Source organism: Pongo abelii, chromosome 18 (assembly GCF_028885655.2).
Source record: "Pongo abelii isolate AG06213 chromosome 18, NHGRI_mPonAbe1-v2.0_pri, whole genome shotgun sequence".
Classification (NCBI taxonomy): domain Eukaryota; kingdom Metazoa; phylum Chordata; class Mammalia; order Primates; family Hominidae; genus Pongo; species Pongo abelii.
Window position 1 is genome coordinate 88,185,534 of NC_072003.2, and position 24,180 is coordinate 88,209,713.

General features: G+C 61.7%; 2 protein-coding genes across 6 annotated transcripts in view; one reads left to right on the top strand and one right to left on the bottom strand.

Moving 5' to 3' along the window:
* PIEZO1 (piezo type mechanosensitive ion channel component 1 (Er blood group)) overlaps positions 1-24,180 on the bottom strand; it is a 69,129-nt gene that overhangs the window by 21,907 nt on the left and 23,042 nt on the right. For 4 of the 5 annotated variants that reach the window (XM_024233971.3, XM_024233972.3, XM_024233970.3 and 1 more), the window contains exons 2-7: positions 11,010-11,105; positions 3,797-3,919; positions 3,571-3,613; positions 3,176-3,314; positions 351-519; positions 6-219 (exon numbers count right to left, since the gene is read on the bottom strand). In XM_024233971.3, the coding sequence (XP_024089739.2) occupies positions 6-219; positions 351-519; positions 3,176-3,314; positions 3,571-3,613; positions 3,797-3,919; positions 11,010-11,105 (784 nt within the window). Of the gene's footprint in view, positions 1-5; positions 220-350; positions 520-3,175; positions 3,315-3,570; positions 3,614-3,796; positions 3,920-11,009; positions 11,106-11,337; positions 11,377-24,180 lie in introns of those variants that run through there. The other variant, XM_063717407.1, reaches the window with a different exon arrangement.
* Positions 3,915-5,366, top strand: LOC100455590 (uncharacterized). The gene has a single exon (XM_054534289.2). It carries the CDS (start codon positions 4,150-4,152, stop codon positions 5,005-5,007), a length of 858 nt encoding a protein of 285 aa, XP_054390264.1. The 5' UTR covers positions 3,915-4,149; the 3' UTR covers positions 5,008-5,366.

Here is a 24,180-nt window from a genome sequence, read left to right on the forward strand (position 1 = left end):
GTTACCTAGCCCAGATGCCGGCAGGCGGGAGCAGAGCCTGTGCCAAGGGCGTCTGGTAGCAGTAGAGGCAGATGAGATGGCCGGCGCCGAAGCACCCCACCGCGACGCAGAGTCTGCTGAAGCCCCGAGTGCTGATGGGAAAGTGGCAGGCCCACCAGGTGCAGATGGCCAGGAACACCAGCAGGTAGACACTGGAGAGGGCCGAGGGGTGGGCGATGCCTGCGGGGCAGGGCAGGGGCACACAGGGTTGTACCTGGCCTGTGCCGTGTGTCCCGCTGTCTCCACAGTCATCAGGGAACTCCAAGACCCCTCCCAGTGTGACTGCCAGTGCCCCCTGCCTCGGTGCGTACCTGCCAGTGCAAGCAGTGTTACGACCAGGACCCGCCCAGCTGCCACCAGCAGCCAATGGGCTGTGACTCGGAAACGAGCGGCCAGCCGTGACCTCCGTGTAGGGGCCAGCGTTGCTGCTTCCTGCAGCCCTGCCGGGGGGCTGGCATCCACATCCCTCTCGTCGTCATCCTGCCAAGGTCACGGGCAGGGGCAAGGTCAGGTGTATCGCACTGAGGCCACCTCTCCAGCCCACACCTGCCCAGTCAGGAGTGGGAGGTGGCCACATCCACAGCTGCTCCTCTGAGGCCCACAAGACAGCCTCCCTGAGCACAAGCCCCAGCCATCCCTGAGGTCTGCCTGACACCTTCCTACTTCCTCACTCAAGCTCACAGGCCCTGCAGGCCTTCCTGGTAGCAGCTCCCACCCTGGCCGAAGACCCAGGGTCTGTCCTGCCAAGCCCAGGCACGTGATGACCTTTCCAGGTATAGACAGATCGCAGCCTGTCCCTATAGCACCTCATCTCCCCGAACCACGCACCCAGGGAGCAGCGGGGCCCTGTCTATACCCCCGGGGGGTCTCTAGAGACCAAGGGGGCCTGAGGGACATGGCCAGGCTGCAGGGTCTCCTGTGTACCCCTGCCAGCCTTCTGGGTGGCTGTGCTTGGAAGATAGGGGTGGTACTCTTGCCCTCCTCGAGCCTCTGGGGGGACAGAGGTAGCCAGCTGCCTAGAAGAAGTGACAGGCCGGCCTGGGGTTGGGGGAGAGAGACCTGCCAGGCCTGTTTTCCCTGGACCTGACTAAAGATTTCCCAGAACTGAGCCATTTCCCAAACACCGGGGAAAGCCAGGGTGTGGTGGAAAGAACACGGCTGTCGTCAGATGCCCTGGCTCTGGCCTGGCTGCCAGCAGCCCAGTGTCCCCATCTGTGACTCGGGGGCTCTCCTGGTGGCTGAGGCGCAGGTGCCCGGGCTGAGAGCGCAGGCTGTGGGGATGGACGATAGGCCCCATCCCAGCTCTGACAGTCTCCGCGCTGTGCAGGCCGAGGCAACTCACAGCCTCTCGGAGCCTATTCCCCTTCTGTCACACGGGATGGGGGCTTGATGGGACAGATGAGCCAGACCAGTCCTGTCCTCACAGGCCTCCAGGGCTGCAGGGGCTGCTGGGAGGCTCCGAGGCCAGGGTAACAGGGAGATCAGGGCAGGAGAGGCCCGGGCCCTGAGCCCACCCCTCTCAGAGACCACACAGCAGCTGGGGGCGAGGCTGGATCAGAACTCAGGGCGCCATCGCTCACCCCGCCCACAGCCTGGCCCTGGCCCTGGGAAATCTGAGCAGAGCCGTGAAAAATGAGCGTTTCTGGGAGTGGAAAGAACAGAGGCAGCTGCTGTGGGAGAACAGGTGTGAGGCCACCGAGGGGCAGGCCCAGCCCTGACTTGGGGTGTGAGGCCACTGAGGGGCAGGCCCGGCCCTGACTTGGGCCCCATCTGCAGCCACAGTGCAGACGCCTCTCACCTCCTCCAGTGGCCAGCGCCCCTCGGGCTGGCTGGCACACTCCACTGCATGCCTGCACACACGTGTGTGTTGCCCTTATGTGGGAGTGAGGGTCGCCCGGGGGCCCTGCCAGGCCGGGTCATGGGGCTTCCAGATCCGGGTTTCGGAACGGTATCCTGCAGGTGCCTGGTGCCCCCACCTCACTCTGAAGTCTGTCCACGCTGGCCGCCCAGGGCGCAGCTGCATTCAGGCTCCCATCACACCAAGACGAAGATGACCAGAGTCCAGCCACCCAGCCCCTTCCCAGCAGCCAAACTCCAGGAAGCTCGTGCCCCATGATGGAGGGGCTGACGAGGGAGTGGCGGGTCTCTTGGAGGACAGGCAGCAGCACAGTCCTCACAAGGGCTGGACCCCATCAAATGGCCGGAAAAGCTACTTGACCTCCAGGTCCCCGTTCCCGCTTCTGAAATACGGGTGCCAGCCTTGCCCCATGGGGTGGGAACAGGACAGGCAGGAGGGCAGGCTGGCTCTGCAGGCTGAGCAGGTGTACTCGACCTACTGTGTGGCTTGGGGAGCCCCTTTCCCTCTCAGAACTCCTCTGGAAGTTGAGGCCCATGTGCGTGGCAAGCATCAGCTGTCTGACGAGCGGGCACTGGGAGGGTGAGGTGGGAGGAGGCTGGGTGCCCGGGGCAGGGAGTTCGTGGGCCAGGACACCCAGGTGGCCATAAATCCTGGTTGAGCCTGGGGATGGCAAGCATGGGCCCAGGCAGGGATGAGAGGGGTTGAGCAGTCAACGTCGGGTGTCGCAGGCCCCAGCTCACACCCTGCCCGTGGGAGGTGGCCGTAGCTCAGAGATTCCTGGGGCCAGACCTCCAAGTCTCATAGCAGCTAAAGTTCACTCTGCCTCCCACTCCGAGGACAGAGGCCCTGCTTCAGGCCCGTCGCTCCTGGGGCCCTGGGCCGACAGCCTGTTTGCCTGTAAGTGCATGGGGTCTGCTGGGGCCGCCCCTTCTCAGCCCGTCTGCAGTGGCTCTCCAGCCAGACCCACTGCCCAGCACTGTAGGTTTCCACCACTGTGTGGCCCCAAATAATCCCGTGAAGAGTTTCTAAGGACACAGATGCCATCTCGGGATGAGGAGGTTTCCGACTAGAAGCAGAGCCCGGGTAGAAACAGGTCTGAACAGATGGAACTGCAGGCTGGGCCCGGGGTGGGACTTGGGACTTTCTCCCCTCTTTAACACCAACTTACAACTAAAAAGTCTACATCTGTTTTAAAAAGATTAAAATAACCCTCAAAATGGCTGAGACCACAGCTCTCGAATGACCTCCCTGACACGTGGGTGACGCAGCTGCCCTCACCAGCTCCCGTGGATGTGGGCTCTGCCGGGTGTTCCTCGCGAGGCGCCTGCAGAGGCCGAGGCAGACAGAGGAGACCACCAGGATGCCCAGGTCAGGGGCCACCAGCCGGATGGTGTTGGGGATGTCCTTCAGGTCCAGCCTGCAGAGAGCAGGGAGCAGCTGCGGTAAGACCAGGAGGACAGGTGCGGGTGGGAGTGTGGATGGGTCTCCAGGTGCGGGTGAGAGCGTGGATGGGTCTCCAGGTGTGGGTGGGAGTGTGGATGGGTCTCCAGGTGTGGGTGGGAGTGTGAATGAGTCTCCAGGTCCCCCTCTGTCCCTCCTGGGTCCCCCTACTTCCTGGGGCCTGAAATCCCCAAGGAAGTCTTGCTGGTTGGGGGCGGGGGGAATGGTCTTACCTTGTGACCCCTATGTGTCGCGAGAGGGTCTCCCAGCGGCTGCCTGCAAAGAAAGACAGGGGAACCCAGGTCAGGCTCTGCCCAGCCAGCACCATGGCCTGGTCATCCCTGGAGCGTTTCACCTGGACCATCCGGGCCAGACATAAATCAGGCTGAGTCAACCCCCCCCAGGAGACTCAGGGTCACTGCAGGGCCCTCTCCCTGCCCCGCCCCCTCAGCGACTCACAGCTGGGTCCCAGGAGCTGGTCCAGGTGGGGCACAGTGTGCAGGCAGATCTGGAGGGTGAGATGGGCGACCAGGAAGAGCAGGCTGAGGCCCAGCAATGCCCGCAGGAGGCGGCCTGTGTGACCTGCAGCAGAGTGGGTGGATGAGGCTGGTCCTGGGGACAGGGAGGGGCTGCAGCCCAGGCCGCTCAGCCAGACAATAGCCCCCAGCCAGGCCAGAGCCCAGAGGCCTGAGACGCATGCCCGTCATGGACTCAGGACCCCATCAGGCAGGCCGGCCAGCCCCACTCCCCACGCCTCCCCAGGGTCACTCTTGTGACAAGGAGCCAGGCACCCTCCTGGGGGTGGCAGCAGGATGGGCCTGGGGCCCACAGGCAGGAAAAGGCCTTCCAGGCTCAGAGGAAACCACCTGGGGTTTGCTCACTCATCCAGCAAATACCTGTCACCGTTCAGTTGTGGAAGCAGAGGAAATAAACACAAGGAGAGGCGAGAAGCTCCACCTCACCCCAGTGGGGGCTGCAGTTGGCTGGAGACCAGGGCATGGGGAGTGCCCCTGAGCAGCCGTGGCTGGGGTGGGAGCAGGGCCATGATGGGTCTGGAGAAAAGTGGGGCAGGCAGCCGCCTCCCTGGGACTGAGGGGCTGCAAGGAGAAGTCGCACCCCTATGCACGGTACCCAGTCCCCATGGCCACCCTGGCATTTCAGGCACCTGCTGTGTGCCAGGTCAGGCCCCAGACTGGCATCCTCTCTCTCTGTGTGTACCTGCACCTGGCAGGAAGCAGCAGCGCCATCTGGTTGCCCAGCAGCCTTGTCCTGCTCCCAGCTGCCTGTGGCCCCACCAGACTCAGCCCCCCAGCAGGGAGGCCTTCGGCTGCAGGGCAGGGGCTGGGCGGACGAAGCCTGTGGCTGGGGGCACTCAGGAGCCCTGGCTTCGCCTCTGCTCTCGGCACGCATGTGGACAGCTCACCCTCCAGCAGGGATCCGGACCAAAGTCCTTGGCCCACCAGGTTCTGAGTCCTGACAGGGCTGTTGACAGCTTCCCTCTCCACCCTGGCACCTTCTGGCAGGAGCCTCCGGGCCCTCACCCTGGGGCAGCGACTCCTGCACCACCAGCCACGCCCAGCCACAAGAAAGTGCAGAACAGCTCAGGCCCTTCTCACAACTTCCTGGAGCTCAGGGACAGGCAGCGTCTGGGTCTGGGTCCAAGGTGGTGAATGTCACCACCACACCTGCCCTCTCTCGGCCTCGGGGCGCAAACTCAGGGCCTGTGTCCACTCTGTTCAGTTTTTTGGGCATAGTTGGTGTTAGGTGACAGACTCGGGATTGGCCTTGGACACTCAGCCCCCTCTTTCTGGAGTAAAGACTCATGACCCACGTCTGAGTCTGACCGTGAGGCAGCCCTCAGGGATGCACAGGACTCCCTGTCCGCACCACCAGGCAGCCGAGGCAGGTTTGGACCAGCTTCTCACACTCACACCTTCCTAGGGTTGCCCCAGGCCCTGCCCTGCTGACCCTGCAGCTATGACCTCTGACCTGTGGAGGGTGGGAGGGACGAGCAGGAGGGAGAGTGGGAAGGAGGAATGGAAAACAGAGACCCGGAAGGGAGGCTGCAGCCCCGACACGAACAGGAGCCACCACCAGGGGGGGCTGTGCAGGGCTCCCGGAGGACAGGACCTTCCAGGGCCTCCCTGCCCCGAACCCATAGGTGCCAGGCTTCTCAGTGCTCACAACCCCTGTGCCGGGCTCATACCTGCCGCGCCAGCCCCTCTTTAGCAGAGCACAAGTCTGGCAGCAGGAGGGCACCAGGCAGGGGCCCCGCGTTCCCGCCTCTGTACAGCAGGGCCACTGTGGGGTGACGTGAGAACACTGACCCGGGGAATGGGCTCTGCCACGCCTGCCCGGGAACCTGGGCTGTGAGTCCTGCTCGCTGCACCCTCTAGCCTGACATTGAAGTGACCTCGCCAGCGGGGCCCTCCATGGCACTGGGCACTCAGGGAGAGCACGTGGCATTGCAGAAGGTATTCTGAGTCCTACAGAGAGGGACCCGCAGGGCGCCTGCCCCACAGGCACGTGGGGCTCCTGCTGGGGCTGTCAAGGACCCCCGGGCACTGAGAGGACATCTGGGCCCTTCAGCAGCCAGGCTGACGGGTTCCCTGCACACACGATCCAGCAGCCCGGGAAGGAAGTGCCTGACCAGAGACCCCTGGGCAGGGAGGGGCTCCCAGGCCACCTGGCTCCCGCCCACCCACCTTGCCCTGCACAATGTCAGTCCAGGATGTCCGTCTCTGGCTCCATCTCAGATGTCACTGCCTCTCCGTTGTCTTCCTCCTTCCCCTTTCCCTGCCTCCTTCCTGATTCAGTGCTCGGGCCTGCCAGAGTATCCTGGTCTGGACATGTTAGAACGGCTGGGCCATGATCCCTCCCCAGGGTCGAAGGGGCCGCAGCTGGGCCTGGAGGCTGCTCCTGGCCGTGTGGCATGACCGCTCCCTGCCTGGGCTGGGTCAGACTAGGGAGCTGAGAGTCCGAGGGGCACCCCGGGAAGAGATGCTGCTGGAGATCGGAGGGGACCAGAACGTGCAGAGGCACCGAGGCCCTGCTGACCTGCACGGGACGGAGTGGGGGCGTGCACACAGAGGCCGAGGGGGCACCCTGACATCGGCCCTCTTCTCTGACGCAAACAATGTGGCCTCAAGGGGTCGGGCGGCTTTCTCGTTCCTCCACCTGAAGCCCCTGTCCCCGCCCACCCCTCACTCTCCCCGTGCAGGTCCCACCCCCAAATGCAAACCTGGGAAAGCCAGGCTGAGCCGGGGATCAGGCCACCTCCTCAGGGACCCACTGCTGCCTCTTCCAGGAGCCCAGGAGACCCAGTGGGGTCTCCCGCCCCCGACTTCAACTCCCTCCCGGCAGGACACACCCCATAGGCCACAGCCCAGCTCACAGAGGCCTCTCCATCCTGGGAAAGGGAGGGAGAGGAGGCTCAGGCCAGGGACCCGCCCAGCTCTGGCCGGCAGCCGCCCATCAGCCTTTGTTCCTGAACCACTGTGTGGGCCCCAGCCCATCCGCAGCCTGCTGGAGGGAGCCCGTGGGAAATGGACTGTTCTTGCCACCCCTGTCCATGGCAAGGGAGGGGCTCAGCATGGCCCTTTCCCACCCAGAAGGTGCAGGGGGCCAGGCGCAGTGGCTCACACCTTTGGGAGGCCGAGGCGGGTGCATCACCTCAGGTCAGGAGTTTGAGAGCAGCCTGGCCAACATGGTGAAACCCTGTTTCTATTAAAAATACAAAAATTAGCCAGGCGTGGTGATGGGCACCTGTAATCTCAGCTACTCAGGAGGCTGAGGCAGGAGAATCACTTTCACTTGAACCCAGGAGGCGGAGGTTGCAGTGAGTTGAGATCGCGCCACTGCACTCCAGCCTGGGCAACAGAACGAGACTGCGTCTCAAAAAAAAAAAAAAAAAAAAAAGTGCCGGGGCTCCCCCTCCAGCTTGCAGGGCTCTCTGGAGGAAACAGGAAGGGGCGGGGAGGCCCCAGGGCATCGCAGACGGGATGGTTGACAGAGCATGGACCTCCCCCAGATCCGGAGCCCTTGGACCCCTGCACAGCCTGCAAAGGCTCAGGGGCCCCACCACAGCAACGTCCTGATGCATGGTCCATAGACACCATCCCCACACCTGCTGGACAAGGGCTGGGCCTGATCTGTGGGGGGTGTGGAGTTGCCCTGAGTCTGATCCGTCGGGTGTGCATGGGAGCCCCCTGGAACCTGATCCATGGGGTGTGCATGGGAGCCCCCTGGAACCTGATCCATGGGGTGTGCATGGGAGCCCCCTAGAACCTGATCCATGGGGTGTGCATGGGAGCCCCCTGGAACCTGATCCGTGGGGTGTGCATGGGAGCCCCCTGGAACCTGATCTGTGGGGTGTGCATGGGACCAGCCAAGGGACCCAGGGTGCCTTGAGGCTGAGCCATGAGGTCCAACCAGCGACTGAGCTAGGGCTGAGCTGCGGGGTGGGGCCACGAGAGGGGGCTTTTGAGACAGAGGATGGAGACTACACAAGGCTGGCAGAGCAGGGGGACCAGTGAAGCTGGAGAGGGTGGCAGGGCCTCCGCGCAGGGAGCATGGTAAGATGTCGGGGGTGGTCTCTTTCCAGACAGCAGGGTCAGTCTTGGAGGTGGGTTTTATCCTAAGGCAGGATGGGGCTTGAGTCCCTAAATAACAAGCAGGTCTCTGGGAGCCGACCCCTGTGGCTCTGCCTGCAGCCCCACCTGGAGCACCAGGTTCTGTTCCCACTGCCCCAGCCCCAGCCCCTGCCCCTGCCCCTGCCCCTCTCCTCCCTGCTTAGTCTGAGCTCAACCTCCAGCCCCACAAGGTTCAGGCTGACGCCTACAAGGGGACCAAGGCCCGGATGGCGTCAAACCTTCCACCAGGGCCACGCCAAACCCAGCAGCTGCACAAATCATAAAGCCCCGGGCACTCAGCTCGGGCAAGCCTCACACTTTCCTCTCTCCCTCCCGGAAAACTGGGCAGCGTCTCCATCTCTGAAGGGACTCTGAGGAGGCTCAGGCAGGGAAGTCCTCCCGGGTCCTCTCCAAATCTTCCCACCCCAGCTCCTCGCCTGGCCTGGCTGGGCGCCTGCCCTCCCCCACTGCTGATTAAAGGAAAGTGTTTCCAGTTGCGCCCGGGGCATGAAATATTTACGGAACAAACGGCGAAACGCCAGGGGCCTGGGAACAGACAGAACCGGCTCCACAGAGCAAAGGAGAGGGGACCGGGAGTGGGGGTGCCCACCCACCCCAGCCATGCATCCTGGAGGGGTTTGGGCCTCGGGCTCCAGTGACTCCCAGCACTCGGCCGTACTGGGCCCCTCCCCAAAATGCCTCTCTGCACCCCTGAATTCTCCCCATGATCCAAGATCAGTGCCTGCGCTGGGCACAGTGACCCACACCTGTAATCTCAGCACTTTGGGAGGCTAAGGCAGGAGGATCACTTGAGCCCAGGAGGTGGAGGCTGCACTGAGCCATGATCATGCCACTGCTCTCCAGCCTGGGCAACCAAGCAAGACCCCCACTCAAAAAAAGAAAAAAAAAGCCAAGCACGGTAGCTCACACCTGTAGTCCTGGCCGAGGCGGGTGGATCACCTGAGGTCAGGAGTTCAAGACCAGCCTGGCCAACATGGTAAAACCCCTGTCTCTACAAAAACAAAAATTAGCCAGGCATGATGGTGGGTGCCTGTAATCCCAGCTACTCAGGAGGCCAAGGCGGGAGAATCGCTTGAACCCGGGAGGCGGACGTTGCAGTGAGCCCAGATCGTGCCATTGCACTCCAGCCTGGGTGACAGAGTGAGACTCCGTCTCAAAAAAAATAATAAAAAAGACCATTGCCCACCCCACAGCACCCTGAGCTAGGAGGGAGCCTGTGGGATGCTCGCAGCCAGATGTCGCGAGGCCAGAGAGCGACCTTCCACCTGCAGCTGGCGGAATGATGGACCCCAAAGATGCCTGCACCCCAGTCCCCAGAATCTGTGAACGCAGGAACTCACATGCAGAGGTGAATCCAGGCAGCAGAGGAAATGGGGGCTGCCCAACAGCTGATCTTAAACCAGGGAGGTCGGCCTGGATTAGCCGGGGAGGCAGATGGGACGAAGCCACAGGGTTACCGCAGGGGAGAGGGAGCAGCAGAGACACGGTGTGATCCTGACCCCACCCCACCAGCTCTGGAGATGGAGGGAGGGGCCCCAAGCCCAGGAAGGTAGGTGCCTGGAGCAGCTGGAAGAGGAAGCAGATCCTCCCCAGAGTCCCCTGGAAAAACGCAGCCCGGTGGACACCTCGCAGCCACGGACAGGCCCCCACGCTGCCAGCCTGCTGCGTCCAGCACCTCCCAGAAGGGCGGCGCCCGAGAGCCTGTCCCCACAGTCACGCCCCCCGGTCCTGCTTGGCCTCTTCTCTGTACTCTGCTGGGGAAGGTCTCTTGCTCACTACACTTTGCCCTCCCTGGGCATCTTCCTTCGTTTCAGTGACTCTTCACCCTCCAAACCCAAAGAGCAGCGGAGGGCCTGGCCCCACCCACGCTTGGCCCGTGGCCTTTGGGGACAGGTCTCTGAGTGTTTGCTCCAAAACGCGCTCTCCTAAAACATGGGCACAAAATGGACATGGCCCCCACAGGGCAGGTAGGTGACACGTCACAGGACGGAGGGTTTGTCGCCACCCTCATCACCCAGGCTGCAGGCTTGGCACGTAGCCTCACCGCCCTCTGTTTGGAGGATACGGGAGAGCAACACAGTCCTGGCCCAGCTCAGACCCCAAGGTGGTTCCCAAGGGGGGCTCCAGCTCCCCCCGCACAAGTGGGTCAAGGTCCAGTGAGGTCCAACCCCACACTGGGCAGCGGGAGAGCGGTCCAGGCAGCTGGAACTTCCAGGCTGCCAGAGCCTCAGCAGGCAGGAAACGTGCCTGGAGCCTGCAGGGAGTAGGCAGTTGGGGCCCATCCACTCCCTGTGGCCTCCCAAGGGACACAGGGACTCCACCCCCCGTGACCCTCCTTGCCCCCCACAGCCCCTGCAACACAGATCAGAAAAGATTCTGAGCTTAGCTTGGGGTCTACGATGAAAATAAGAAACTTTGATGGCTGGGCGTGGTGGCTCACACCTGTAATTGCAGCTACTTGGGAGGTTGAGATGCGAGGATTACTTGAACCTGGGATGCGGAGGTTGCAGTGAGCCAAGATTGCGCCACTGCACTCCAGCCTTGGAGACAGAGCAAGACTCTGTCTCAAAAAAAAAAAAAAAAAAAGGCCGGGAGCGGTGGCTCACGCCTGTAATCCCAGCACTTTAGGAGGCCGAGGCAGGCGGATCACAAGGTCAGGAGATCAAGACCATCCTGGCTAACACAGTGAAACCCTGTCTCTACTAAAAATACAAAAAAAAAATTAGCCAGGCATGGTGGTGGGTGCCTGTAGTCCCAGCTACTCAGGAGGCTGAGGCAGGAGAATGGCATGAACCTGGGAGGTGGAGCTTGCAGTGAGCAGAGATCGTGCCACACTCCAGCCTGGGCGACAGGGCGAGACTCCATCTCAAAAAAAAAAAAAAAAAAAAGAAATTTCTTTCGGAACCCCTCATCTTTCACTCCGGGCTGTTAAAGGTGAGGAAAGCTGTATGAATTTTGGCCCCAAACGAATGCCCACCCCCTCCCACCCTGAGAGCGTGGGCGGGATCCCCTGGCCTTACCTTGGAGGCTACGTCGGGTAGGGCCGGGGAACCAGGGCAGCAGCAGCAGGAAGAGCAGGTAGACTAGCGAGAGTCCACTGAAGCGGAGCAGGCAGGCTGTGGGGAGACAGGCGTTAGCTGCGTTGCCAACAGAGGATGGCCAGCCCCCACCCCAGAGGACAGCGCACCCGTGACCCAGCTCATCACACCCCCGAGGCCGTGTGCCCTGTGAGTGCTGCCCTGTCAGAGCCATGGAAGCCACCTCGCGCTTCCACACGTATCTCACACGCGCAACGACACGGGCACCAGCCTCCCAGTGGGGTGCTGAGGTTGTGACCCATCTTCCTACCTTGCTTTTTTTCCTTTAAAAATGCTGTTCTCGGGCTGGGTGCAGTAGTTCACACCTGTCATCCCAGCACTGTGGGAGGCCAAGGCGGGCGGATCACTTGAGGTCAGGAGTTCAAGACCAGCCTGGCCAACATGGTGAAACCCTGTCTCTACCGAAAATACAAAAATTAGCCAGGCATGGTGGCAGGCACCTGTAATCCCAGCTACTTGGGAGGCTGAGGCAGAAGAATTGCTTGAAACCGGGAGGCGGAGGTTGCACCAAGATGGTGCCACTGCACTCCAGCCTGGGCAACAGAGCGAGACTCCGTCTCAAAAAGAGAAAGAAAGAAAGAAAATGCTATTCTTGGCTGGGTGTGGTGGCTCACGCCTGTAATCCCAGCAGTTTGGGAGGCTGAGGCAGGAGGATCACCTGAGGTCAGGAGTTCAAGACCAGCCTGGCCAATATGGTGAATCCCCGTCTTGACAAAAAATACAAAAATTAGCTGGGTGTGGTGGTGCACACCTGTAATCCCAGCTACTCAGGAGGCTGAGGCAAGAGAATCGCTTGAACCCAGGAGGCGGAGGTTGCAGTGAGCTGAGATCGCACCACTGCACTCCAGCCTGGGTGACAGAGCAAGACTCCATCTCAAAAAACAATCAAACAAAAAAATGCTATGATTCCTGCACCCAGCACGTGTCTGGGAGCCCTCGCACAGGTATGGGGCAGTGGGACACAGTGCGCCCTCAGCCCAAACGCTCTGCGTGGCCATACTCAGTGCAGCCCCCGCACCGTGTCCCGTGTCTGCCCTCCTGCCTGTCCCAGAAGATCCCAGGGCCTGGCTTCCCACCCTCATCCTGAGAGTCTGGCCAGTGCTTGCATCAGTCCCAACCACACAGCTCCCACCCGGGGTCCCCCTGGCACTTGCACTGATCTGATAAGGTCTGGAGTCAGGGAGGCTGTGCCTGCCACGTGCTAGCCAGGCCTGCTTCCTCCTAGGAATGTGAGATTTGTCAGGAGATGAGGGGTGGGGCCTGATGTGGTCTCCTTGCAGGGGACCTGGGGGACCACTCAGCCTTTCCGGGGCTACCAGGGAGGACACTGAGACTGGAAAGGCGCCTCATGCTGCCTAAGGGGCACCAGCAGCCCACCCTCCAGCGTACCCTCCACCCACCCTCCAGCCTCCACCCACCCTCCAGCCTCCACCCACCCTCCAGCCTCAGGACCCTGATCAGGAGGCTGAGGAAGGAGGCCACAGTGAGCTCAGACCCATGTCCAAGCGAGACCCCTGGCTGCTGTTCCCACCATGATCCCAAAGCCCCAGCCAGGATGTAGCCAACAAGATCCCTCCATAGTCTGGCTCTGTGCCCAGGGAAGGCCATACGTGCCACCGTCTGCCCCGTCCTTGGTGCCACAGGAGCCCCGGGAAGTCTGGAGGGAGGCCCAGCCCAGCCCAGCTCTCACCTTGACACCCGCCTGCCCCTCAGTCCCCAAGACCCGAGCCTCACCCTAGACCAGGGGCACGGAAAACACAGAGCGAGTTAGAGGAGGCGCAGGCAGAGGGAGACCCCGACCTCCACGGACAGCACGGGAGGCCTGGCCTTTCAGCCTGGTGGGGCCTCCAGGCCCATCTCCCCATTGGCACCGTGGGGCTGATGGTTGCAGCTGAAAGGGCCAGGGGCGCACGGCAAACTCAGCAAGCACAGCCCCTCCCTTCCCACCCTCAACGACTTCACCCTTCCACCCTCCCAGAAGCAGACACGAAAGAATCACGCTCGGCGCTGCGACGGGCTCAAGGTGGCCTTGGCTTAGCACACGCATCGCAGAGTGCAGGGCTCCAGGGGGCACCGCCCGCCCTGCTGGACACAGCGGCCTCCCCCAGGTCCCCCAGGAGCCCTCCCTGAAGTTAAGATCTGCTCTTCCTGCCATTAACGCACCAAGCATAGCCATCGGCTCCATGCTTTTAAATCTAAAGTTTTTTGACGATTATACATTTTCATTAAAAAAAAAAATCAATAAGATCTGGCCCAAGAGGCAGGAGGAAAATGCATTCACAGAAAAGGCTTCTGAAGTTCTCTGTTGTTCTCCAGAGCTGCACTTTTCTGCCGGGTGAGTTCTGCCCCAGCCCTGTCCCCAGAGAAGGTGGCACCTCCCCTCTGCACCTGTCCAGCCAGGTGGCAGCCGTCTGTGCGTCCATCAGAGCAGAGGAGCTCACGGTCTGACCTGCCAGGAACGTCCAATGCTGAACAAGTTCAAGTGCACCAGGGTTGGGTTCAAAGCCCGTGGCAGGGCACCCTAGTGTGGTGTGGACACCAGGTAGGGCTCCTGGAGGCAGAAGCGTAGGTCCTGGGGATGAAGGTCACCAGACCCTGGGGCTGTGGGGAGGCCGGGGAGATGGTGCCGTGGGTGCAGTTTCCTTTGGGAAAACGAAGAAGTTCTAGAGATGGGTATCGGTGATGGCTGCACAACAATGGGAACGTGCTTACCGCTGCTGACCTGTGCCCTTAAATTCGGCTAACGTGACAAACTTTAGGCCGGGTGTGGTGGCTGAGGCCTGTAATCCCAGCAATTTGGGAGGCCAAGGCAGGCAGATGGCTTGAGCCCAGGAGTTCGAGACCAGACCAGGCAACATAGAGACCCCATCTCTACAAAAAAATACAAAAATTAGCCAGGGATGATGGCACATGCCTATGGTCCCAGCTACTCGGGAGGCTGGGGCGGGAGGATCACTTGAGCCCAGGAGGCTGAGGCCGCAGTGAGCCATGATCACGCTGCTGCACTCCAGCCTGGGCGACAGGGTGAGATCATCTCAGGAAACAAACTATAAAATGGCAAAGTTTTATGGATGTATATTTTGCCAGAATAAAAAAATAACCAGCCCTTGAAATCTGCAAAGGATTCTCAGAAGCCCGAGCCTGAGGCTGCAAGGGGCTGGGACTGAGGATGGAGATGAGGCGGGTGCAGGGGCTGAGGATGGAGATGAGGGAGGGGCTGGAGCTGGAGGCCCCTGGCCGAGCCAGAGGGGAACCTCGAGGGGTAGAGTGGAGTCAAAGGCAGAGGACGATGGAAGGTGTGGGAGGCACTTTGGTAGGGGTTCCCCAGCAGGCCAACATCACCCGTCAGGGCAAGTCCCCTGCCTGAGACCAGGACCCACCACAGGCCTGCCCTGGGGTGATCAGCAACATGCCCCACAGAGTTTGTTCACTCACTCATTCATTCATTCACTCATTCAATACCCAGCAGGCCCCACCAGGCAGCAGGCTTGGTCTAGAGTCCGGGGACATGGTGGACAGTTGGACAGACAGCTAAGGCTTGTCCCAGGTGGCGGCCACTCACCAACAACACAGACAAGGAAAAGGCTCAGAGAGGAAGAGGGCTACTTAGCCCAAAGCCCACCCACTGCCCCCAGAGCACACTCGCCCCACCCAGAGCACAACCGCCCCCCCAGAGCACACCCGTCCATCCCCAGAGCACACCCACCGCCCCCAGAGCACACCCACCCCCAGAGAACACCCGCCCCCGAGAACACCTGCTCCCAGAGCATAACTGCCCCCAGAGCACACCTGCCCCCAAAGCACACCCGCCCCCAGAGCACACCCGCTCCCAGAGCACACCCACCCCCCCAGAGCACACCCAACCCCCCAGAGCTCACCAGCCCCCAGAGCACACCCACTTCCCCAGAGCACACCCGCCCCCCCAGAGCACACCCCCGCAAGAGCACACCCGCCCCCAGAGCACACCCGCCTCCCCAGAGCACACCTGCCCCCAGAGCACATCCGCACCCCCAGGGCACACCCGCCCCCCCCAGGGCACACCAGCCCCCAGAGCACACCCGCCCCCCCAGAGCACACCCGCCCCCAGAGCACACCCGCCCCCAGAGCACACCCACCTCCCCAGAGCACACCCGCCCCCAGAGCACACCCGCCTCCCCCAGAGCACACCTGCTCCCAGAGCACACCCACCCCCAGAGGACACCCGCCACCCCAGAGCACACCAGCCCCCAGAGCACACCTGCTCCCCGCAGTGCACACCCGCCCCCGGAGCACACCCACCCCCAGAGCACGCCTGCCCCCCCAGAGCATACCTGCTCCCAGAACACACCTGCTCCCAGAGCACACCTGCCACCCCCAGAGCACACCCACCCGTCCCCAGAGCACACCTGCCCCGGAGCACATCCGCCCCCTCAGAGCACACCCGCCCCCCCCCAGAGCATACCCACCCCCAGAGCACATCTGCTCCCCCCAGAGCACATCCGCCTGCTCCCAGAACACACCTGCCCCCGGAGCACACCTGCTCCCCCCAGAGCACACCCGCCAGCTCCCAGAGTACACCTGCCGCCCCCAGAGCACACCCGCGCCCAGAACACACCCGCCCACTCCCAGAGCACACCTGTCCCCAGAGCACATCCACCCCCAGAGCACACTCACCCCCAGAGCACACCAGCCGCCCCCGGCGCACACCTGCCGCCCCCGGAGCACACCCGCCCCCAGAGCACACCCGCCCCCGGAACACACCCTGCTCCCCCCGGAGCACACCTGCTGCCCCCAGAGCACACCCGCTACCCCCAAAGCACACCCGTTCACCCAAGGACAGGCGGAGACAGGCGGGCCCTAGCCGGTCTCCCTGGCGCCATCTTTTCTGTCAGCCTTGCCGCAGACACCAAGCAGGGGCAGCCTCATGGGTGGGATGAGAAGGGGGCTCAGGGTCACAGCCCATCCCACCAGTCCTCCCATTATCTGGTCTTGGGGTCCTCGGAGTAGCCGGCTGGCAGGGCAGGAGTGAGGAGCAGCCAATGCTCCAATGCCCCCATTTGCAGATGGGATGGGCTCTGAGAGGGGAGGAGCTCCCGAGAGTGGTCAGGACCCAGGTCCGGGCATCCCGGCCGCAGGGCCACGGCTTTTCGAAACACTCCTTGTATCTACCTGTGTTGTTTATGCGGCCGGCAGTGCTGTTGGTCTAAGTGTGTTGATGTGGCCTCAACTGTGACTCTGTGGGCTAAAGCCAGAGGGGGAGACATCAGAGCAGGCTGCCTGGAGGAGGCGGCATTGCTTTTGGCCTTGAAGGCTGGCTCCAACTCAGGGCAGGTCAGAAGCTTCGCAGATCAGGCTCAGGCAGAGAAGGAAGAAATTCAGCCAGAGGGGAGGTGGGGCCTGAGACAATCCAAGGAGTGGGGACAGGAGCCTGCCCTGCCCTGTGGCTCCCATGTTCCCATCAGGAGCTGCCCAGGCTGGGCCTGTGACCCCGTAGGGGTAACGCCTTTTCCTGAGTCAGCTGCAATGGGATGGGGTCAGAGAGAGCTGTGGCTCCCAACCCCCAACCCCCTCGCCCCACCAGCACACGCCTGACTCTTCAGGGCCCACATCCAGCCCCTTGGGAAGCAGAGAGCCCAGCCATCACCCATCCACAGACCCTCATCCTACAGCTGACAGCAGCACAGTCAGGAGGGGAGAGGCTGCCCCCACGGTAGCTGCTGGGCCCCTGGGTGTCCAAGGGCTGGGCTGGCCTCTGCTCTCAGTGGGTGCTGGCCAGGAAAGCCACAAATGCCACATGCTGGTAACCAGGACCACACACCACACAACCGGAACATTCCACACAGAGGGCTGGACACCACTCACTCCCACTGGCCCACAGGAAGACCTGCCAGGGGATGTCAGACGCCTGAGCCCTCCTGCCAGGATGCAGTTCCTGGGATGAAGCCCTTGCAGCTGACCCACACCCGGGTGGGAGAGGAGAAACTGCCCAACCCTCATTCCCTGTGGTGATCGAGGAGGAGCTGTCGGCTCCGAGTCTGGCCTCCTCTAACATGGGCTGAACCAAGCCTGACGAGGCCTGAAGGACTGTCACAGGGAGGGCTGCCGGGTGGGGCTTTCACAACCTGGACACCACGTACGTGCTCCCTCCAGGAGCCACACAGAGACCCAAGGCCAGGATTTTGAGCAGGGAGGCTCCGTGAAACAGCCGGTGCGGCCTGTGTGTGACCCCACACCGCCGGGGCCCACAGGCCAGTGCTGGCCGAGAGCAGGACGTGGTGCAGAAAGACTGCGGCCAACACAGATGGGTGACGCGGGACCCACAGGAGCTGAGGCCGCACAGCAGAGCAGGCAGAGACGAGCTGGGGGCACCGTGTGAGCCAAGGCCCCGGCGCGCCGTCCTGCTCCACACCTGCACAGGAGCTGAAAGCTGGGGCTGGAGGGGCCCCAGGGCCAGCAGCTGAACCTCCCACCCGAGGACACCTGTTGCGCCCCAGGGAGAGGAGAGGCCTAACCAGAGGGTGGACGCACCTGCGGCTATCACGTCACCACCACGTCACCGCCGCGGCCATCATGTCACCAACGCCCCCAGTGCAGGCACAGGGCTGGGTGATCTGTCCTGTCCAATCCTGTGGCACTAGGCGAGGACCATGACTGTCACCTCCACGCTGCAGATGAGGAGATGGAGCAAGCCTGGGTTGCAGCGAACAGCCGACACCCCCACCCCCGCCCCCGCCCCCGCCGTGTGGCTCGGGCCTAGCTGGCTGTGGGGACAGAGTAACTTTATTTAAATGCTAATCTGCTGATTAACGCCGGGTCTGGGAATGCTTCCAAACTGTCTAGTTGATGCATCATCTTCATTCAGGAACAACTATTCCCTGGCATTCATGTGCAGGAAAGAAAAAAAAAAAAAGAGTGCCACCCCACCCGCCGCGTTCCCAGCCACCTGCACATTCCTCCCAGGGCAAGATACGAGCCCCAGATCGGGCGTTTGGGTTCAGAGCTCTACCTGTCTCGAGGCTGCCCGAGGCCATGTTTCCGTCTGTAAGTTCCTGCCAGTAAATAGCCCAGTACCAACATACTTGCTCTGCCTGCCTCCTTTTATTTCCTAGCTCCTTCAGTATCTGGGGGTTGCTTTGCTTATACCACCTTTTCATCAAACAGTGGCGCCTACCCTCGAAGCTCCCATCTCCAAAGGGGACAGTGCAGAAGGCACCACGAGAGGACGGGGGTCCCCAGGCCAAGAGCTGCAGAGCGGCCTCACAGGAGAGCCTCGGGCGGCGGACAGGTGGGGACCGGGTGGGACCAGCAGGTCTGAGACAGTGGCGGTCAGGAGTCAACCTGGCCAGCAGGTCCCGACATGAGAAACCGGGGCCAGGGGGCAGGGCTGCAATTCCTGGGTCCCCAGCACAGGGCAGAGTGTCGGGGGGGCCGCCCAGGAGCCAGGACCCCAGGAGAAGGAAGGACTGGGGCCTGGAGTCCAGGTGTTGCCCAGCACTTGGGTCCAGGGTCACAGGAGTGAGCAGTTGGAGGTGTCCTCAGCCATGGAAGGTATCACACACCAGGCAGGGAAGAGGGGCTCTGTGGCCACCATCTGGGAGCCTCGAGGGTGGTCTATGCTCTCGGGGTGACTGTCCACTCCTCACGGGCACCAGGCCACAGGGAGGGTGTACAGGACGCCCACACCCAGCCCGATGTCCACCAGGAGCTCAGTCTTAGGCATGGAGGCACCTGCCCGACCTGGGTGCCTAGAAGGATCCTAAGAGACCCCTCCACAACCTGGAGTCAGTCGTTCTGCCCCGGGACTCTGGACCCACCAATGGCTGCACTCGCCGCTGGTGGGGCCAGGTGGGCTGATGGACTGGAAGGATCTCGTGTGACATGTCCTCAGGAACCACACCCACCTGAGTGCTGTACAAAACTGGTGGCTGGGGCCGGGCACAGTGGCTCACGCCTGTACTCCCAGCACTTTGGGAGGCCGAGGCGGGCAGATGGCTTGAGGTCAGGAGTTCGAGACCAGCCTGGCCAACATGGTGAAACCCCATCTCTACTAAAAATACAAAATGTATCCGGGTGTGGTGGTGGGTGCCTGTAGTCCCAGCTACTCGGGAGGCTGAGGCAAGAAAATCGCTTGAACCTGGGAGGTGGAGGTTGCAGTGAGCCGAGATTATGTCACTGCACTCCAGCCTGGGCAATAGAGCAAGACTCCGTCTCAAAAAACAATAAAAATAAAAACAAACAGGCCAGGTGCAGTGGCTCACGCCTGTAATCCCAGCACTTTGGGAGGCTGAGGCGGGCAGATCACAAGGTCAGGAGCTCGAGACCATCCTGGCTAACACAGTGAAACCCTGTGTCTACTAAAAATACAAAAAAGTAGCCAGACATGGTGGCGGGCACCTGTAGTCCCAGCTACTCGGGAGGCTGAGGCAGGAGAATGGCGTGAACCCAGGAGGCGAAGCTTGCAGTGAGCCGAGATCGCGCCACTGCACTCCAGCCTGGGCGACAGAGCGAGACTCCATCTCAAAACAAACAAAAAACTGGTGGCTAGGGAGCCGCACTAACCCTCGGTCCCTGGGGAAGGGAAGGGCTGAGGCAGGCAGAGGGCATTCCAGGTTTAGACTCCAGCTTAGACCACCTGGAAGCTGAGCACTCAGAGTGGGGGGCTGGAAGACGTGATGCATTTAGGTTACGAGGCGGGGCCTCGAGAGGGCTGGCAGTGCAGGAGCACCTGGTGCAGGCCCCAGGTATGCAGGGGGCGTTGCGGGGGGATAGTTACCTGACCTGCCTGCTTTCCCGTGTGGTTAAAAGGCTCCAATGACAGTGCCTGAGAGTGTGTGGACACTGGCAGCCTGTGAGCTCAGGGGCGGGCGGGAACAGGTCTCCAAAAGGACTGGCGGGGCCCTGTGAGCGCAGGGGCGGGTGGGAACAGGTCTCCAAAAGGACTGATGGGGCCTAGGAGATAGGAGACGACAGGTGCTTGAATAAGAGCCAGGGGCCGAGACGGGGGAAAGAGCTTCTCAAAGGAAGTGGAGCCGTGGGCTGGACTAAGATCCCATCTCCACCTTCTCCAGGGCTTCCTCACCCAGGAAGGAGAGCCCACGGGTTGAAGCTTCATCACCTGGGAAGTAGGAGAGCCCGAGGGTTGGAGTCCACGACCTGGGGGTTCCTGACCCTGAAGGAGCTGGGCTGCGGGGTGGAGCAGGGCCAGCTGCCATGGCTGGAGGCATCGCCCTCCTTGGGTCCTCCCAACAACCTAAGGGTGGCACTATCCCATCCCACAGACAGGCGAACTGAGCCCAGCATGGCCCAGCAAGAGACTCAAGTCACAGGCAGACTCCCCCAGCAGCCTAGGCTCCAGCAGATGCCCCAGGAGGCAGGAAAGGTCTGGGCCAGTTAACACAGATTTCACAGACTCCAGCCAGCCCCAGAAGGTGCCACAGAAAGGCCTGGATGGACACCCCTCCGCCACCCTCTGTGCCTCTACTTCTCTGCTCTGACCTAACTGGCAGAGAGGATATAGGGCTAGACCAACAGGCCCTCTGGGGTTGGGGACAGAGCAGCTGAATCCTGGGAGGAATCCCCAGGAGCCTCCTCAGCCCTGTGGTCCCACCGTCTCAAGCACAGGTGGGTTCCTGGCAGTGGCTGCCCGGACTCTCCTCCCACAAGGAGATGGCCATCAAGGAGCAACGACTCTCTCAGCCCAAGTCCCTGTGCACCGAGACCAACTATGTGGCCCTCGGACCAGTTCCTTGGTCTGGCATTCAAGGCTCTCACCACTTTGGGTTAAGTGTCAGCTGACCCTGTGGGCTTCCTGCCACTCCACTCCCCAACAGACCAACATCCTGCTGCATCCCATCCTTGGCCCCAGCAGTGGCCTGGCCTGGGGGCAACCCTGGCTTCTGCGAGCTCTGTCCCCTCCCATCGTCACTCAGCCATCCCCAGGGCTCCTCCGGCTGTGATGCCAGTCATACCCATAGCTCACAGCAGCTCATACATAACTGCTTCTCCCCGAGCCTATGACAGGGGCAGCGCTTGGAAATGCAAACCCACCATCCCCACTCCACAGGCACCCATGGACTCACAAGACACAGCAGATACAGGAACAGCCTCAGCACCCACCTGCAGAGCAGGCCGAGCGGCAGGGTGTGCGGCACAACCCTGTGGGTCATGTCTGTATGTGCCCTGCAGAATGACACCACTGGGCTCCGGCCCTGACCTCTCACAACTGCTGAGATGACCACAGATGAGCCCAATCTCCTCTGTCTTAGTTTGTTCATCTATAAATCAAGAACCATAACTCCCTCCTCACAGGATTGTCGCAGAGACAACAGTGCCTGTCACATAGCATGAGAGAGCAAACATGCACCAAGCTCTGTGGCACTGCCGAGTGATACAAGCCACAGACAGTCAGATGCCTACCATTCCTTTTGTGTAAAACTGAAATTCCGCATGTCTAGGATATACAAAAAGGCCAAGGAAGATCCACACCAAGCTGTCGCGTCTGCCCCTGCAGAAGAGGTCCTTGGTCCCTCCTACCCATGGCATTTCCCTTTTTTACAAGAGGAATGTTTTCATGCATTGCTGGAATTATCAACAAGTGAACTGGCCAAAAAGGAAAAGGACTGGAGGAAACACACAGAAGCAGGGCAGGTCACTTGGTCCAGCCTTCCTCTCATCAAAGGAAACAGAAGCTGGGAAGGACATGAGTCGTCTGAGTCCCCAGAGCTCACAGCAGTAGCTGCAGGGCTAGAACCTGGGCCTCCTGGCCGGGGCAGGCACCTTGCTAGGTCTTGACTTCTTTTGCTACCAGCTGAGAATGGGAAGCTCTGAAAGGCGCCGGGTGAGGGCAGGTGAGGAACAGAGTTCGCAGATGACAGCTGCCAGGCCAGGGCAGCAACAGGGAGCTGGGGTCCTGGTCCAAGCCCCAGCTGCCCTCCCCTTGGCCTGCTCCAACTCCTGCAAGTGCACTCTCTGCCTTATTTGGCTTGGAAGAGAAACCGATAAACACTCCTGGGCTAGTGCTTACGCCAGTGGGCGGGGCGGGGCAGAGGAGGAGAGGAAGAAGAGCAGACGTGGTACAGGCAGCTCCCGGCGGCCGCTGCTCTGCCCTGCTCTGCAAGGGAGCCTGGTGGGCCTTACCCGCCATGACCCCAGGCAAAGCACAAAAACCAAACCCAGACCCAGAGGGGCCGTGAGGGCTCAGACGGATCCCACTTTTATGGAAGAAGAAGGCTAGCAAGGTTGGCCCAGGGGACAGGGGGAAGCCAGCCCGCCCCAGACGCCCCATGCAGCCTTCACAGTGAGGTCTATGGTGAGGTTCACAGGGGCCGCATGGCCTACCACCCCAGAGCGCCAGCATAGGAGCCTTAGAGAGCAGACAGAGGTGGAAGCTGTGTGGGGAGGGGACCTGGGGGGCTCCCCTAATGGAGGCCGAGCCCGCCCAGGCCCACCTTCACCAGTCACCCTGGCACCCGGGCCTGCTCCGCACATGCTCCCAAAACCCCAGCTGCTTCAGTCCTTCTCCGCGCAAATCCCCACCTGCCCCTCAAAGGCCCCGGTGGATGTGACACCTGGTCCACACCTGGTCCATCCTCTGCACCTGGCCCCCCCCCCACGCCTGGCCCACCCTCCACAAGCAGAGGTCCTGCCTCCAGCGCCCACCACCCCACAGGCCCACCCCAGACCTCGCCGGCAGGGCCTCTGTGCCCTTAGTGAGCCCGGCCGTGGCTACAGACGGCTGAGCCACGGGCTCCGCTCCCCTGGGGCGCTGGACAGTCTCAGGCTGGGATCCTGCACAGTTCTCTGTCCATCTCACCCCACCCTGAGCTGAGGACTGAGGAAGCCCCTCTTCCGGCCTCATGGACAAAGAAGAGTTGAGAGAAACTCAAGAAAAAGCCCCGTCTACACCCTCTGTCCAGCAGTGAGAGAGAAAATGGATTCTAGAGCCCTTCACAAAGCTCTGAAAACCTCAGAGACCTTTGAACCAACCCGTCATCTCACGGGAGAACCCCAGGCCCTAAGAGAGCTTTGTCCAAAGGCAACAGTGGGACGCGGCCACAGGGCAGGCAGCACCCAGGGAGCCCAGGACGGGCAGGGACCCGAGGGGAGACACCCACCTTCGAGGCAGCAGGAGGCAAACGGAATGTTCCTTACCTACTTGGAGACCGGCCAGCAGCCTGCGGCACCGAGGAGCTTCTGGAGCATTTAATTAGCTCGGTGCCTGGGTTTAATTAGCTCGGTGTCCAGGTTTAATTAGCTCAGTGTCCAGGAAACTCAGTTTTATGGCTCATCTGACCTACACGGGGCAGGGTCCTGCAGGCCTGGTGGCTGCTGTGGGCTGGACACCCACCGCACTTGCCACAGCCATCTGCTCTCAGACCTGCTGTCGTGGAGAGTCAGGCCACCCTCCCAGACACACTCAGCCCGCAGCCTTTGGAGAGGTTTGCAGGGCAAGGTGGGGGTCCGTCTGTCAACAAGGTGACCCGTGCAGGAACAGAGGGTCAGCAGGCACCTGCTGCACACAGCCACGTGGGTGGGACTGGGGGAACTGTCTCTGCCCAGGGAGCAGGGCAAAGCCCACAGGGTCCTGCAGGCATAAGCCGCTGGGATTCTCACAGAAGCCAGGGGTGACTCCACCATGCCCATTTCACAGATGAGCACACAGAGGCTGCGGAGGGGAGAGTTCCCCAGGTGACCTGCTGGTGGGTGGAACAGTGGCACCTGCACATCTGGGCCTGAGCTCTTGTGGCACCGCCCTGCCCAGGAGGGCACTAGGCTAAGAGTGACTTGCAGGGCACGATGGTGCTGACCAGAGGCCCAGCGGCACGGCCTGAGGCAGAAGCAGTCTGGTCCCAAAGCCGCCGCCTTCCGGTCCCCACACCATGGCAACGGTTGTGCTTGCGGGGCGGGGGCGGGTGAGCTAGGAGGTGCCTTTGTGTTCTCCCCGGTGCTGCTCAGCATCCCATCCCCATCTTCTTGTTACTTGGGGTCAGCAGTGAACGACCCACAGCATGGCAGGAGACCGAGCAGAGATGAGAATGCCCCACCCCACGCGTGAGACATCCCCCACATCGGGGCCTGGGTGGCCCTTCCCCCACTTCCTCCTGACCCTCCCCAC